This window comes from Thunnus albacares, chromosome 24 (genome assembly GCF_914725855.1).
Source record: "Thunnus albacares chromosome 24, fThuAlb1.1, whole genome shotgun sequence".
NCBI classification, from domain to species: Eukaryota; Metazoa; Chordata; class Actinopteri; order Scombriformes; family Scombridae; genus Thunnus; species Thunnus albacares.
The window spans coordinates 17,639,780-17,656,874 of record NC_058129.1 but is presented as its reverse complement, the minus strand read 5'-3'; the positions used below and the strand labels follow the sequence as shown (position 1 = coordinate 17,656,874).

Below are 17,095 nucleotides of genomic sequence, written 5' to 3'. Positions count from 1 at the left end.
ATTCTTTAAATTGGGTTGACATTATATAAAACAACATAGAAAATCTGATTTTGTGACAAAATTGCAGCTGTAAAAGAGATCAGTGGGTGAGTGTTTTTACAAAAAGTACAAGTGACATATTAGGGAAGCATAAAATTAAAACCTTAGAAGTGTGGTTCCATGCATGGGCCTTGATGTTATGCAGGATTTTGTGTTTCTCTATCTGTAATTTATATGAGAGTTAAATTGTCTTAACTGATTTCAAATATTCCAAATGTTCTTTCACTGTCTATGCAATTAATTTCGAATATGCTCATTATAGTTTATTATTTGAATCCTTTATCTTTTTACACCCAAGATGGCTTTTCATGAAGTGAGAGAGCCCATTCAGTGCAGCTTTACAAGCAGGCAAATTCTCAATAAATGACAGGAATTCATTGTAAGTGTATAATATGTCCATTATCATTAAATGAATCAGAATGCCATGAGGGGGCTTATCTGTAAAAAAATATGCATTTATTTTACACTTTTATATATGAATTAGTCTATTTAGTTACTGTATATAATTTATCCTTTAATTATATTTGTTTCTTTTACCTACCTCACTGTTTTTTGTATTTTTGGCTGCTGTAACACTTTAATTTCTCTTTGGGATTAATATAGTATCCTGTCTGCCTACATGCCTGTTTAGAAGCCTCGAGTTTGCATTTTGACCGTCGCCATCTTGGATTTTTGGAACCAGAAGTGACCATATTTGGACAAGAGGTTGGCGCTGACCCTAACGTTAGCTGCTAGCTGTTAGCTTGGTTGGCACGGTACATTTACAGTCTACAGTTGGCTGTGATAATGCTAATGCTAATTTCCGCTAGCAAAAAACAAGCTTAAAACATTAAAACAAAAAGCACTTACCCGATAAACTGAACACCCGACTCCTTAGAGGGTCTTTTAGTACAACCAAACGCTGAACAAGACTTTTTTAGGCGACTTGTCAATCACAGCGCAGCCAAACCCTAAAGCATACAACGTTTTATTGTCTATTTTAATCTAAATGGGACCATAATTTACTTAATGAACAGCATGCTGTACTGACTAGCGATTAAGACCATAAACTCATTAGGAAACAGTTTACTGAGGTAATAAATTAAGTGAGAAGGTGGCCCATTTTCTCAGAGACTTCTATACAATCGGGCTTCTCTTTGGAGTCAGAGGCGCCTCCCGCTGGCCATCAGAGAGAATGCAGGTTTAATTAAATGGCTTCACTTTACATACCCGGGGCCATATTTTCTTTCCTAGGATGGCGAAGTCATGACCCGACCTACTCTGCCTCTGATTGGCTAATACTCGTTGCCTACGTGGGTTGGGTTGGTTAGGTTTAGGCATGAGGAGTGAGATTGGTTAGGCTTAGGGTAGGAATATCGAGGTAAGCCAATCAGAGGCAGAGTAGGGTTCGGTATGACTTCTCCATCCTAGGAAAATAAAATATCGCGACCGGAAGCTTGTTTAGGAGGAGTTTTATTTTGAAAGACAGGAGTGACGCATGCTTGTTTCCGGGTGACTTCTCACAACATCAGACTGAGCTGCGTCTGAGGGCTAACGCTACATCCATTGTCATTGTATTTTTCACATTACACACAGGGGGAAAACATGTCAGACACGGTAAGATATCATCTTTAAAGAGTCATAGTTGTTTATAATCTGTGTGAAATGATAAAAGAGACATACCGGTGTTTTTGTGGCTCCTACCTCGTATCAGGTTATCTAACATGCTAACTGTTAGCTCATGTAGCTTCAGGCCCACAACTCACTGCTTATTTAGCTGTTTAGCTTAGCAGCTAGCTTTGGTTTCAGTTCATTTTCTTTTAAAGTTTTGTTATAAAATAATAAGCGTTACAGCACGTTACGTTCAGCCACGTTTGTATTAACGTCAGAATTCATCATTAAAAGTAAAAATCAAGCTCTTCAGGCCTGTTTGGAAATGTGTGTGACGTTTAAAATGTTTTATTGCTGCTGAAATATTTGTTTTTGTTTCACTTCAATTCAAAAATACTTTATTTGCCCCACAAGGGGCAATTTGAGGCGAGAACGTTTGCAAACAAGCATACATATATAATTCATTCATACACATTTTAAAAGATCTAAATAAAAAATACAAATATTATAATGTCAGAAAGAGTTTAAACACATCAAGGATTAATGGCAGTGGCAGGTCTACAGCTGGACAACAATAATTAACACCACAAAGGCACAAAAGGGTCAAAGTGCGAGAACATGAATTTATCAGTCTGTACAGAAAGTAAACTGACTATTTCTTGTACTGTATGCTGTTCACAAGTCTAATGTCTCGGTCTGTTTGCTTGTTTTGTTTTGTTTAGGAGACAAAACCATCCAGCCAAGACGGGGGGGATAAGAAGGACGGAGAGTACATCAAATTAAAAGTGATCGGTCAGGTATGAATGAACGCCGGGATGACGGATGTGTCTCTACTTCCTGTTTTAAAGTCCTCTCACCTGTTATTATCTGTCCCTCACCTGCAGAGTGTGTTTGAATTGTTGTTTGGTTGTCTAAGAATGTAAAAATATCATGTTTTCATCATGAGCTTATTTCCCAAACGCTGCGTGTTGTATTGGAAAAAATAATTGAAGTTTTCCTTTTGACTGCTGTGAGAATTAAATCTATACAGTTTCACACTCACACAATCCTCTAAGGAATATGAGCTTCCAGCGTCTTTTATGTTATATTATTTAAAGGGGCACACCAGTGATTTAGTAATGCGCTGCTGTAAAATTGAGGGACTTGTGAGAGACAGAATAATAACAAAACATACAAAATTAATGTAGCAGAGGCTGAGAAACCCTGACTTTATAGTTAGTTGTACGGATTGAGCTCCAGAAACTTTCTATAATGCAATTTGTTCGAGTTCGTAACACTCAGCTCAGCTCAACTTTATTGGTATGGCACACAGAGGACACAAAAACACAATACAGCAGACAAAATAAACACAACAGAGGCAAAGAAAAACGTTAGAATAACAACAGTGAAGGAATAATAGTACAAAGCTTATAGAGACAACACAGATGTACGAAGACGTAAGCAGAAATACCTGAGCTGCTTAAGTTTGGCATAGTTGTCTCTTGAAAATCTCAAAAGAAGGGGACGACTGGACGGAGAGAATTCCACAGTTTAAAGCTTCCTTCCTCGTACAAAACACGACTTTTAACAGAAAACCTGTGATATCTGTCTTAGACTAACAGCTGATGTCGTTTGAATAAATTTCTCAGACTTGACAACTGTTTTCACAGAACGAGAGACTTTCTGTAATCAAATTCACCTGCACTAAATTGTACAATTCCCCAAATGTGATCTAGTTTTAATCATAGTTTCCTTCTTGCAGCTTTTTCCTAAACTCCTCACTGTCATATCATTTAATGCATGTGTATTTATTCCTGCTGCTTCTAATCCACTCTCTCTCTCTGTCTCTCTCTCTCTCTCTCTCTCTCTCTCTCTCTCTCTCTCTGTTCCACAGGATAGCAGCGAAATCCACTTTAAGGTGAAAATGACGACACATCTAAAGAAGCTGAAGGAGTCTTACAGCCAGAGACAGGTAAGAGGGAAGCGGGGAAATTAGCATCATCATCATCCACTTCCTGTAACTGACTGACAGCATCCAAAGACGTGAACAAAGCTTCTAGTAAATGTCTCATGATTAAATGTCAGACTTTGAGTAGAAGCTGCGACTTCACGTCTGTGTTTTCTTTTTTTGTTTTTTTTTTCCAGGGCGTCCCAGCAAGCACGCTAAGGTTTCTGTTTGAAGGACAGAGAATCGCAGACAACCAAACTCCAAAAGAGGTAAATTCATCATCCGTTTGTTGAAATATATTTTGATCCCGAGTGTCCAAATTTATTTGAGAGTCAAGAACTTTATTAACATTCTGCAAGAGCAACAAAACTGCAGTTGCATCATTTATATTTAAGACTTCACACATATTACAAAGAATAAATAAGATGTTTAATTTATATGATTTAACTTGTGGCTGTAGGTAAACATGTTGAGCATCTGAACTACATAATAAACGTGTCTCGTCTCTGCTGTTTGTTGTTGTTGTTTGTCAGCTGGGGATGGAGGACGAAGACGTCATCGAGGTGTATCAAGAACAGACTGGCGGACTTTGGAATGATTAAACTTCCTGCATTTCTTACTCTTTTTTTTTTTTTTTTTCTTTTTTTTTGTATTTTATTTTGTATGTATGTATTTTTTGTTCAGTTTCAAACCATCTGGATCAAAACCGACTTATCAGGGCTTCCATGTGTGAGGGCAGAAAGGTGAACAGACCGAGGTAAGGACGAGGAAAAAAAAACGGGACAAGACGAGCTGTCGTCGCTGGTTGTCCGGAGCGCAGGGACGCTCGTTTCGTTGACCTGTGCAGTAGCATTCAATGTGAGTGTTGCACCCAAATTCACAACATGGTTTTTGCGTTGGCTTGTTTTTTTTTTTATCCCTTTGTCTTTCCGGGTGGTGTCAGCAGGAGCGAATAATGCTATCAAGCCGCATTAAAGGAATAGCTCACCCAAACGTTGACATTATCTTCTCAAGGAGTGCAGTCGTACAGCTTTGTTTGAGCTTCCTGTAAAGTAGATAAAGTGGTTGAGAAGAAGTTTGAAAGAAGTCGGCGTTCAGGCTGAAACAAGGGGCTGCGTTGGTGGGTGTGTTGCTTCATGTACTGGTAACCGAGGACGGACCAGTTTGAGTTAAAAGAAAGCGATACAGTTAAAAAAAAAAATCAGATCTTCACGTTACAAATGAAGCTACATGTGCTTGCATGTGTTTGATTGGCCGTCGCAGAGCTTCGCTGGGTGACGTCAGCTGACTTTTCTGGGGGACCCTGCTTTTTTTTTTTTGTTTTTTTTGTTAAGCTGGGAGTTTCTGTGTTTGCTGCGTCGAGGCTGAAGTCGTCGTGAGCTTCGACTTAGAATCATAAAACCAATTTTTAAACAGCTGAATCAGAATTTAAAGATGAGATGTCTTAAACATTAAATGTCTCTTCATCGGTTGGTTTCAAATCGGGGGCGCTCACTAAGAAAACGCTGCTCGTTTTTTAGGATTTTTGACCTCTCGGTGCTCGGAAATGCTGAAACTATGTGATCATGAAGCCGCTTGAGAACATCTGGACTCAAAAAAACACACAAAGAGGCTGAAACAAAGCTGCATCAGCTGAGCAGATAATGACAGAAATGTAATTATTAATGCACTGTTCCTTTAAGTCTGGCATCGTATTGCATTTCCCTTTTTTTGTACAGGAAATTAAAAGTTTGTTTTCATACAACGTCGTTTTATTGAGGAAATGTGACTCGAGGAGTTCGACACACCAAGTTAAGACGTCAAAAGATGCAGCAGCTTAAACACGAGGCAGTTTCATTCCACGTCTTCTGTATTTACATTCAGGGCATTTTCTTATCCGGAGACGGACAGGCTGGACTCTGTGTCCTCAGCACATAACGGGGGGGAAAGAAAAGGAGTTTGTCAACATTTGTTTCTGTAGATTTGAATAATTTGCATTTACAGCCTCCGTGTGCCATGTTTTAAAGAACTGCATCATCATCAAATTGTAAAAAAAAAAAAATCCTGATAATATCTGACCTGATTCGGTAATATTTGAGATTTGAAACATCTTTTTTAAAAAATAATAATTGTGCTTTACTTGTATATGTTGTATTCAGTATTAGAGTGTGTTTGAATGATATGCCATATGTATCTCCAGTGTCGTCTTATATTTATATTTGAGGGTTTCATTCTGTAATGATGCATACTATATATACCTGGTATGGAAATATTTTTTTGCTTGCTGACAGCTACACGGTATTTTAAACTCAGATAATTCTGCTTTCCAGCAGTTTGTTCAAGGAAAAAGTCCTGGAAATAGTCAAAAATAGTCATCAGTGACATGTGATACTGTGGCGTCAGCATTTGTTTTTAAAGCTTTTTGTTTTTTTTGTTGTTTTTTTTTTTATTTTTTTTGGGAATGAAACTCTTAATCTGTGTACTGTATGAAGTTCCTCAAGAAGGTTAAGATCATCAGCAGCCCCCTCCAAACCGCTTCATCGTTGAAATTAGTGTGTAACTGAATGAAAAACAAAGATATTTTGCATGATGGAGATGCTCAACTCCTAAAGGATGAAATAACCCCCCCCCCCCCCCCCCAAAACAAAAACATGTTGATGTCTGTTGACAGTCTGGTGGTTATTTCACTCCTTAAATCACACCTCTGGGTCGGATCAGCTGCCTCTACTGACAAACACTTCTAGAAAATAAGACTTTTACAAAAGCGGCAACACATTTTCTAAATGAAGTGAAGCAGCGACTCGGTTGACAGATCATCTCATAAATGGTCATAATTTCCCCAGAGGTGTGTGCAATAAAATATATATATATATATATATACGAGAACTGTCCCGCAAACTAAAAATATTGCCTCAATTGGATTTTCTGAACCTGACCGACTGTTATCGTCTTTCTTTATTGCTTCAGTAAACGGCTCAGGTGAACTCGACTCTACACAAAAAAAAACCCCACCTCCCGAGGCAGGAAGGGCTGTGATTTGAGCCATAAACACTGATCTCAGTGAGGTGAAGGGACTGTTCACCACTAGAGGAACATTGATACAGATGGTTTGAAATCCTGGAGATGAGCTTTTTGCTTTTTTTGAATAAAATATTTAAGAAAAAAACACCCCAAAGTTCTTTGTGTATTTTATTGAATACTTCTGTTCCACCACTAACATATGGATTCAGATAGCAACTCAAAATTTGTAGAAACTTTTATCAGTCAAAACATTTTGAGGTAATTTATTACATTATTACACATTACTGGATGTTGTAAACATTCACAATTATTTTAAATGTCTCTGAATGTGTAAAAATGATCCCTAAAGATCCCATTTTCTCCAGTAATCCACTTCATTTATACAGCATGTTATAAAAATCTGTAAAAACATTAGTTAAATCCTGTTGTACTCATCAGCTATACTCATCAGTTCTACGTCATGTAAAAACCACCAGAGAACATGAGCACGTTTCCACCCAATTAAAGCCGCTCCTCAGGTACTTCCTAAGCAGGAATAAAACTGGTAAACAACCTGCAATTAACACAACAGTTTCATTATTACTCCCACACATGAGACCAGATAATATTTACAGTGCAACAAAGGACAAAAGGGGTAATTCACAAGCGACGCCTTACAGGTGAGCAGTCATGAAAAGGTCGAAGCTCAAAGTCCTTTAGATAAAGAGAGTAAACGACAAAACTCTTCTTCACCTTCTAATAATAAAGGTGTTTAACAACGAAGACCAAAATGAAGCATCTGTATACTAAATAACAGACATTATCTATGTAGTTCTGTAATTAAAGGCGTTTTTAACCCTTACATACTGTTCAGATCAAATTTGACCCATTTTGACATTTGAAAGCAATAAAAACAACCTATATTACATCTCAGAGTCTGAAATTTTATGACTTCAGTGACCCAGAATATACAAAAATGGAAATATTTGAGAATTAATTACTTTTTCCAGACATAGAGTGTGTTCTGGGTCAGTGTTGATTGATGGTTTTAATGAAACCTACCATTCAAATGTTGTTGCATCCTTTACTTTCAATAAATTAATAGAGATAATTATGGTTGTTATGATTTAAATAACATGAGATCATAATATAGTGTGACTGTGTGTTTTCTCTCTAAACAAATAGTGTCAAACCGAAAGAAAACATTGTCTCACTGGATTAATCACCCATTTATTAATGACTGATAAGATATCTGTGGATGCTGTCAACTGGAAACTGGGTCAGAATAAAACCAGTATGTAAAGGTTAAAGGCTCAAATTCAGTAAAACAAAGAACATCCAATGTTTCAGTGCAAATAAGAAACAAACTCACAAAGATTTAAAGCCCATCTTGTAGGCTCAGTAATGCTGCTTTTACCTTTAACTTACACATAATAGAATATAGTAATTAATACAAAATATAATGAAATCTGGTGAGAAAACTGCTGCTGACACAAAATAATCATGAATGTATTTACTGCAGTTAACATACAAGCACATATTTTTAATTAGCATACAGCTGTGCTACAGTATGTATTTGCACAAATGTAAAAACGTGTGCACATGTAAAATGTTAAGCAGTTAACACACAAACACTGCAGCTGTAAATTAAAGATTTGAGAACCGTATTTATACGCAGAGAAAAGATTAAATGACGTTATTGTGTGAATGTTGCTGTTTTATTGACCTATAGATCCGTATTATTAACTATTTAACTTAATTACGGCTGAGGTTTATCTGCATCATCCCTAAAAATAAAAAAACAAATAGTGAACAAAATAGTAAACTTTAAAGTTATTCTGAGGCACTAAGATGATGACGTCAAGTTTACTTGTTGTCGCGTGATGAAGATGAATCATCTTATTTATTCCCCCTCGATGCATAAAGTTAGATGAGTCACTGTAATGTTAATTATTAAATACAAATCTATCAGCTGCTTGTCCATATTGCAAACAGATCAAACCGGAAGTTGGTTTATAAAGTATCATATTATATTAAATTTTGTGTCAACAGCAATTATTTGGAGATTTTAGGCTATACGTCACATTTCAACTTGCACTACACACATGTATTCATGGAAATTTCTTTCTTTCCTCTCGTGCTTCTCTGTCAAACTGAATTTCCTGTACAGAGGATCAATAAATGCACATCTTATCTTACATAGTCCTCCATTTTCACATTCACTGAGTCATCAACAACCAAACAAACTGATCATAAGTGTTCATGAGACTCAAACACCAGGTTATCTTTGCCCCTGGAGCTCGTTAAAGCTCCCCGAGCTACTGTCAAAGATGGCTGAATACTGGGCTGTGTCCTCACCGGTAACCTGTATCTGCAGTAAATAACCCCAGAGACGACCATCAGGACCGAACCCACCAACCCGACCCAGATGCCGCTCCCCACGCGCTGAGAGTCAGGTGCTTTGGGCATTTTGAACTCAGGGGGGAACTTGATGGTCTGATTGGTCGCCACTGAGCTCAGGTTCCACAGGAGAGGTATGAACGACATCCCGGCGGCCGTCAGACACAACGCCCCAGCGGTGAAGAACAATAAGCGGATGGGGGAGGTCTTCTCCATCCCAAAGTAGACGTTCCTCAGGGCGTAAACACCTCCAGCGTTCCCGCAAAGCCCCGCAAGCAGAGACAGGAACATGAGAACCTGACCTGTTATGATCTCCGGCGGCGTGAACGCCTCAGTCAGACTGATGTACTTGCAGTGCATGATCCTGAAGCCAGGGGTCACCAGGACGTGGCTGTTGAAGCAGACCCTCCAGAGGCCCACCCAGGCCACCCCTGAGCTGATGACCTCCCTGTCGGACACCTGCCAAATCCTCCACTGGATGAGTCCGAGGGCCACAGCGGTGAGAGTCCAGCCCACACAGCCCAGCCAGAGGGCGCCGAGCTGGGCTTGAACGGTGTGAGCCAGGTAGGTCATAACGATGAAGACCTGATCCCAACCAGACTGGGCTTCATCAGAACATCAAAGCCGGGCTGAAGGTGTCATCTCACATCCACCATCTCACTCACTCACACTTGTTTTTCTCTCTGCTCGCGTCACCTCGCGGGTTGTTTCCTCTTTCTCGTCACCAGGGTTACCTGCAGCTTCCTCTGAGAGACCAGAAACACACACACACACACACAGGTGAACATAAACAAAACCTCTCCTCACTGTATCACTGCATCAGCACTCACTAAACAAATCATTCTCTATTGTAATACTATTGTTAAATGACAAAATATTCAAAATAGAGCATTTATGAGGTACTTCCTGTCCGGCCACAGAGGTGAAAATACATTTAAATAAGATGTGAAGCTTATATTCAACTTCAGCAGTCTGAGTTAGTCATATCAAGTGGATATCTGACACATTTACAGTCTTTTTTAGTATCAAATTCCCTCTTTGTGTTTCCCTGTTGAGCTGCGGTGGAAGTGTGATAACAAAAAGAGGAACTTTGGCACTAAAAAGACTGTAACGTTGAAAGATATCTACTTGATTTAGCTTCAGATAAACTTTTAAATACATTTTTGCATTTTCTAATGGTCAGTATGAACAGGAGGAATGATTACAACAAGAAAAACAGGTTTCAATGTTGTTTTAAGACAGACTTGAGAAACTGTGAACTTGTCCTTTAAGCCTTTGTTTTTTTTCTCAGAGTTATTATCTTATTTTTCATCCAACAGTTTTTCCTCTTCAAAGTTTTGTTTATTGCTATTAGGAGAATTATTGTCATGAGAGATAATGTTAGTTAGAACCCATAAAAAGGCGTTTTAAACTTTGAAAAATTAATTATTGACTCATGTCACATGTGGACTCGAATGCAGAGACTGAGGCAGAATGACTTATTTAAGATCTTTACGTAGACTTCAGCAGTCAGGTGACAAACTGGCATGAAACAAGGAGCTTAAACAAGCTGCAACACCAGAAACATAGACAACAATCTGACAAACAACTAGGAGAACAGACAGGTGTATATTACACAGCGGGACCAATCACAGAACACGGCACAGCTGGGACCAGAATAAGGAAGGAACATGATGATTAGGTAATAAAGTAATTAGGAGGAACACATAGAAAGGCTGACGAGGCTTACGTAGGACAGGTGAGCAGGGCTACGGGAACACATGAGGTTACTAACCGGCAAGAATAAAACCAAAGTAAGGCGGATAAAACTACAGAGGAAACAACAAGCTGAAGCACTACATACACAAAGAAACAGTCATCACAAACAACTTGTAAACCAAAGCACGTTAAAAACACACACGATCCTCTTTATCACTGAGACAGATTGTGTGCAGTGCGAGTTCAGACCGGAGTGAAAACAATCAATAATCAATAACGTGACAACAGTCTTCTAAAATAACAAATCAGCTTTCTCCCACTCGGTCCAGTCCAGAACAAAAAGGTAGTAAAAGTCTGAGATGACTGGAAGCATAACTTAGGCGCCATTTTAAAATTAGCAGTGGTTTAGTGCGTTCAGCTTTCTGAAAAACAATTAATCTTTTTGTTTTTCCTTCTACAAAACCAGAAGATTCAAATGGAAACTAAGAAAACTACAAAAATAACATTCAAGCTCATCAACATGATGGAAAAAAACGAGTCTTATGAACCTCAAAGGTTCAGTTTTTTAGTCACCGTCTATTGTTTGATTGTTATAAAAGCAAATTGCAAATCTGTTCAGCAATTAAACAAGTGGACAATAAAGTATCATCCATCATCTCTTTCTGCTGCCTTGAATCAGTTCAAATAGTTTATTTTGTACATGTTTGTCTCCAGAAGTAGAAAAAAATGTGTTTTTATTAAACTGTGAAACCACAGAAGACTTAACTTTATATTTCCAGTGCAAAAAACAATATATCTTATCCAAACTGTCATGTGAATTATTACAATATCTTAACAATAAGGTATCTTAATTATTGTCCAGTGACTGAAAGCAATGTTAGCAAAAGAGGAAGCTTGATTAAAATCTAAAAATAAGAAAAAAAGGTGTAAAGAATAAAAGGAAATTATGCTTGTATATACATTTTCTCAATCTATGACGACAATTCTGTAGCAACAAGAGAAACCTGATGAAGTACATCAGAGAATTCATATCTCCACTTATCCTTTTTATATCAGTTTTACAGTATCTTTCTGCTAAAGCAATTAATATAATATAAAAAAGATTAAATCAGGTTTAGAAGATTTCTCTTCGTTGTGTCACGTACCTGTTTCGTTCTTCCGTATCTGAAGGATGTTAACGTGAGTCGTCTTCAGACTCTTCTAGAGATGATAAAACTGAGAGAAAACCTTGAGCAGCTTGAGCAGGAAGGTCTTTTTATTCACAGCTCAACACTTCCTCATCCTGCAACTGATAGCCTTCATAGTTTATTGTCACGTCTGAGAAACTGTAAATGATTGACAGTGTAAAGGCTCTAATGGAGAGAAAAGGCGTTGTTGTTATTGTAATTCACCAGCATGTGTTAATCGTCATTGTGTAAGTGCTGTAGGAAGTAAATATGACTTTCCTTATTTGTTTGCTGAAAAAATGAGGAACTGACTAAAAGATAATAAAATGTGTTTTGAATCATGTTGAAATGTATCAGTGCAGCAGTTTTTCAGAGTAAAATGTGTTAAAAGTTGAAGTTGGTTTGTGGACGTTTGTTTTGATTATATTTTATATCATATCAGTATCATTGTCATCTTTATTATTGCCAGTATCATCACTCATTTATCAATTTTGTGGGTAAAAAACCTGTAAAAAGTTTTATAATATAATAAAACTTAAATGTGGATACACTGAAAAATTTGTACAACTACAAACAGGAAAAAACATGAAAATGTGACTTTTTTGTCTGTGTGTGTGTGTTTGTGTGGCTGGTACATCAAAAATCATAAAAAAACAAAACAGAATGTGTATTTTTGGATAGATATATGATTTATCTATAAACTGGTGTTAGTATTTAGATGTACACCTACACTTAAATCGGGTTTTTCCTTTAAGGATAATCTGATTTAACCCAAATAACTCGCAGTCAAGTGAAAGAAACATGAATATCACTGAATAATGAGGACTAAGAGGACTTTTTTTTAAAAAACATACTTACTTAATTTAAACATATTCAGCTTAAATCACTTTTCTTCTGGTACGTTTACATTTCACAGATAAAATTTCAACATTTTTCCACAGTATGATACTGTGTCCATGCCTGAAAACTAAAGTTTGACGTCTCACTAAGGCTCAATAAGTGAAGAAGGACTCTGTATAAAAGTGTATGTTGAGATATTCTTCAGTGATGATGAGGAAGGATGAAGCTGTAGAGTATTTTATTCAGATCCTGTGTGTGTTTTACTGGAAAATTAGCATCAATTTTCTACTTTCTTAAAGGTAAAAAAAACACAATGTACTCAAAATTAAAGTACAGTTCACATCCAGAAGGATGTTTAACTGCCAGGATGAAGCTATAAAAGTCTGAGCTTATGTTTACTTTACTTCTTGTAATTCTGAGTTGAGCAATAGATGAAAAAAACGTCATCAGAGATTTGAAAAACAACAGGAAACTGAAGACTCGCTGTGTTGTACATGACTATGTGTACAAGCTAAGCTAAGCAAGAATGTCTAACGATAAGGAATAAAAATAATGACTCATTTATTTTATGCTCACCTGGGATCAGATCTAACAGCTATCTCTCCCCTGCCTGCCTCTTCCCGCTCTAACTGTGCCCAACCCAAGTAAACAATAGAAAGCACTTTTAACTGTTTCAAAGGTCGTTTTTAAGTCTGATACTGACAAACTGAAGCTGTTGATGTTGTTTTGTGCTTCAAATATGATTTTCTTGGCAATAATTACCAGAAATTAATTCTAGTGTGAAACAGCAGACCAAAACTGTTAGCGATGTATGAAGAAGACACTGCTTTTAGCATTTAGCACTTTGTCACAAACTTGCCCAGAATCAGTGACAACAAAGGGAATCACACATGAATGAAGTTATTATATGATGTCAGTCAGCTACATGAGTAATTAATGCAGTGTGAGGATGAAAGTGTGTGATTCATGTAAACACCAAAAACCAAAAACCTAAAACCTTAACCAAACCGGCCGGTGGAGGCTTCGGAAGCTAACAGAGATGTTAGAAATGAAGCCACATAAATAAGCTGAAGCCATGTTTACTCAGGTGAAAACAGTTTCCTGATGTCTTCTTCAACTCTGCTTATTGGCTCCTGAGCTGAGAAACCAAACCAATCACGGGAGGAAGTGACATCACAAATCTTCTTGTCAGGAAGGTAATTTTTATCTGTATTTTCTTAAAACAAGCCAAATTGTGTTTGTTTTAATTGTTTTCTTAATTAAGTGTCATTTTTCTTGATTCCACTGCAGTGAGCAGCCTCACTCTTTCTTGTTTCAAGATAAAGACGCTCATTTCTAGAACATTTGAAACAACTTCATTTCTATTGTTGTTCTTACAGCACTGGCAGATTTTAATTGATTTGAGAACGTTTTAGGGCTTAATTATAGACAGGATGTCTTGACATGTGTGGACAATGATTGTAAAACATGAAAACAGCCAACCTGCTGCCAAGTTATTAGATACAAAACAAACAAACAACTCTCAGCTTAATCATTTTATTGCTTTCATTGGGTGAAGAGCGCACTGCATACAGGAGGTGTGGGCCGTACACGGTACCCTGCTGCACGCCTTCGTCAGTCCATGGAGATCACAGTGGTGGGAGGCTACAGTAGGCACGTCTTCAGATAAATATATATGCAGAGAGACCCCTAAAAAAGGGCCAAACCAGAGAGTAAAGTGCTAAACTTTTAGATTAACCTCCACAGAAAACACCAGCTGCACCTCAGTCCTTTTAGTCTGAGAGTGTAGAAAAGGTTCAACAGCCAGTGAAGATCTTTGGATGGGAGCTTCAGCTAAAAGCACTGAATGAAAACCTGTAATTTATTAGCAGTGTATTATTTTATAGAAAACAAGAAGGAACAACGTCTGTACTGCTGGAACCAGTCAGCATCGTCTTTATGAGAATAAAGTCCAGTTATCACATTCACCTCTTATTCTAGTATAATTTAAATAGTTCCACTCCAAAATGAGATATTTGCCGTGTGAAAAAGTGACGTCTACTCTTATAGAATGAAACGCTACACAAAGAAGACGTGGTTTGTTGTAAAAGCAGGAAAGATATCTTAATATCTTGCTTGACAACATGATGACACTTTTAAAAACTGGATTGTAACCTAAAAACAGATTTATAGCATTTTGTAATCTTCATTTCATTTAATTAGAAAACAAAAAGTACATCATGAGTGAAATTAAATTACCGGGGAAAACACCTTCCCCTTCCTCCATAGAAGTTTTCAAATTGGCTACAATAAATTACTAGAAAATATTAACTTTAAAACACACGTGATGATAATTAATTACAAACCCAGCCACGTACGGCAGGAGAGCGAGCTTGTGATACAACTTAAATACAACAAGTTAGAAACACAAATATTAACAGTAGACTGAAAATATAAAGAGACAACCAAAGTTTTGTGATCATAAATGTTGAGGATATGGTTTGGTTTGTATATATATATGTGTGTGTATCTTTAAAGCTCAGGTCACACTGCAGTGTTTCACTTCACTTTTGTTCAATAAAATATGATTCTGATTAAAGTTTATGCAAGGAGGCTATAAAAAGTTAGTAATTTCTGGAGAATGGAGGCTCCAAAAGTGACTAGTTTTAAAGATAAACCATGAATACTTTAACTTGAGGATACGAATATATGGTTCACAAAAGGAGAGCATCTGCCTCTAACAGTATCTAGACCAAAACTTTTTCAGATTTGTCAGGTTTTTATGGAAAATGTCCTTTTATGTGATCTTGCAACAGATTGTAAAAGGAGTGAAAGATCGACATAAAATCGTCTGTTTATCCTCTTCAGTATGAGAAAAAAGACATTTGTTTCCTGACTATCATCTTCGTTTAACTGCAGGAACTTTTACAGGAATCCAGGAAGCTATTTAGGACTTAACCTGTGTGTCTACAGTAGCTCATTTGTTTAACCAATGCAGTTACATATGTGCTTAAGCAGAAAAATAATCACTCTACAGAGAGGCGTCTTGCCTTTCTGGCGTTTTCAGTCTCCCTCTATCTCTGCACGTCTCTTGTCCGACATCTACAAACATCAGTCGTGAATCAGTTAATCCACAAAGAACAACACGATAATTGTGTTCTTGTCTCGTCATGTGCAAAAACTTCATCGGAACATGGGAAAAGTAGTAACAACACCACTGGCATGCAACAGAGGCTGAAAATAGTCTCAATCATGTACTCGGTTTAACAATGATACGTCGGTGTTAAAAATGCTACATGGGTAGGAGTTCTTCCCGGAGCCCCAGTCTTGATCCAGTATTTCTCTTGAAAACCAGATGTTTTTGAAGCGAACGGTATCAGAGCAGCGGCCTCTGCTCAAGCGGCAGACTGTCCACCAGGCACTTCAGCTGCTCCTCGCCCAGCTTGATCTTGTCCTCCAGTTTGCGCTGCTCGATGATGAGGGCCGACTTCATCTTCACAAAGTGGCGGTAGTCGTCCAGGCTCTCTGCAGCTAGGTGGGCCTCCATGATCCCAAAGACCAGACGCTCCCGACGGTCCAGGTTCTCCTTCAGCTCCTTGGCGTCCTCATGCTGCCGCATCAGCAGCTTGCGCTTCTCCGTCAGGGTGCGCTGATGGAGGGAGATCAAGGATGGATGTTAGAACTGTTAAAATGTCTTCTAAGCATTCACACCTGCAGTCATGTGACCAGGGCGGTTACCTTCTCCTCTGGCGGGGCTTCGTCCTCCAGGCTGTTGAGGGCGTTCTCCACCCGGGCGAGACGCCCTGACAGCGACAGCAGCAGGCTCACCACCTTGTCCAGGTCGCCCACGAACATGCGGAACTTGTCTAGCTGGTTGGGCTGGCAGAGTCGCTGCACGGTGGCCTCCACCTCGCGGCCCAGAGCCTCGTTGTCCTCCACGTCCTCCTGCAGGCTTTGCCGCGCCTCCCGCAGCACCTCCAGCTTCTTCGCCAGGCTGGAGATCAGCTCTTGCTGGAGAGGATGAAGAAGACAAATGAGGTAAAACACTTAAAGAGGATTATAATTTCTCTGTTCTGTCAACATTGCCTGTTTAAGGCTGATTAAGGCTGGTTAGTGTAGTCTATTTTTTTTTACCTTTTTACTGGCCAGGTCAACGTCCAGCTCGTCCTCAGAGTCCTGCTCCTCCAGCTGCTCCTGCATGTCCTTCATCTTGATGAGGAGCTCGGCTTTGGGAGCTGACGTGTTGTAGTAGGAGGAGCTGGGGACCAGGGAGGCCGCCGCCGACACAGACACGTCCTCCTCCTCCCTCCTAACACACAGGAGAGAAGAGTATTTTCAGTTTCAACTTTTCCCAAAGGCAGTAAAGTCAATCTTTTAGTTCTGGTTGGAACATATAACTGTAATGCAACCTTTGACCAGCAGAGGGCAGGCTGAGAGAAGGTTGGAGAGGCTCATTTCTAGGCCATTTACAAAAAGG

At 38.5% G+C, this 17,095-nt stretch overlaps 3 protein-coding genes across 6 annotated transcripts in view; 1 reads left to right on the top strand and 2 right to left on the bottom strand.

The window, feature by feature from the left end:
- LOC122976244 overlaps window positions 1-17,095 on the bottom strand; it is a 1,153,509-nt gene that overhangs the window by 580,908 nt on the left and 555,506 nt on the right. The gene's annotated exons all lie outside the window — the stretch shown is intronic.
- Window positions 1,500-6,172, top strand: sumo1 (small ubiquitin like modifier 1). Of its 2 annotated transcripts, XR_006400885.1 has the most exons (6): window positions 1,500-1,635; window positions 2,352-2,426; window positions 3,503-3,580; window positions 3,754-3,825; window positions 4,090-4,414; window positions 5,275-6,172. XR_006400885.1 is itself a non-coding variant. In XM_044344699.1 (5 exons), the coding sequence occupies exons 1-5, from the start codon at window positions 1,624-1,626 to the stop codon at window positions 4,156-4,158; spliced, it is 306 nt and encodes a 101-aa protein (XP_044200634.1). In that variant the 5' UTR covers window positions 1,500-1,623; the 3' UTR covers window positions 4,159-6,172. The 2 variants fall into 2 exon arrangements, 1 of the variants encoding a protein (XP_044200634.1); XM_044344699.1 differs by having other exon boundaries at window positions 4,090-6,172.
- LOC122976245 (protein Shroom2-like) overlaps window positions 14,162-17,095 on the bottom strand; it is a 31,123-nt gene continuing 28,189 nt past the window's right edge. For all 3 annotated transcript variants that reach the window (XM_044344623.1, XM_044344625.1, XM_044344624.1), the window contains 3 exons: window positions 16,753-16,927; window positions 16,357-16,629; window positions 14,162-16,267 (listed from right to left, as the gene is read on the bottom strand). In XM_044344623.1, coding sequence (XP_044200558.1) covers window positions 15,995-16,267; window positions 16,357-16,629; window positions 16,753-16,927 — 721 coding nt within the window. In that variant the 3' untranslated portion in view covers window positions 14,162-15,994. The remainder of the gene's footprint in view (window positions 16,268-16,356; window positions 16,630-16,752; window positions 16,928-17,095) is intronic.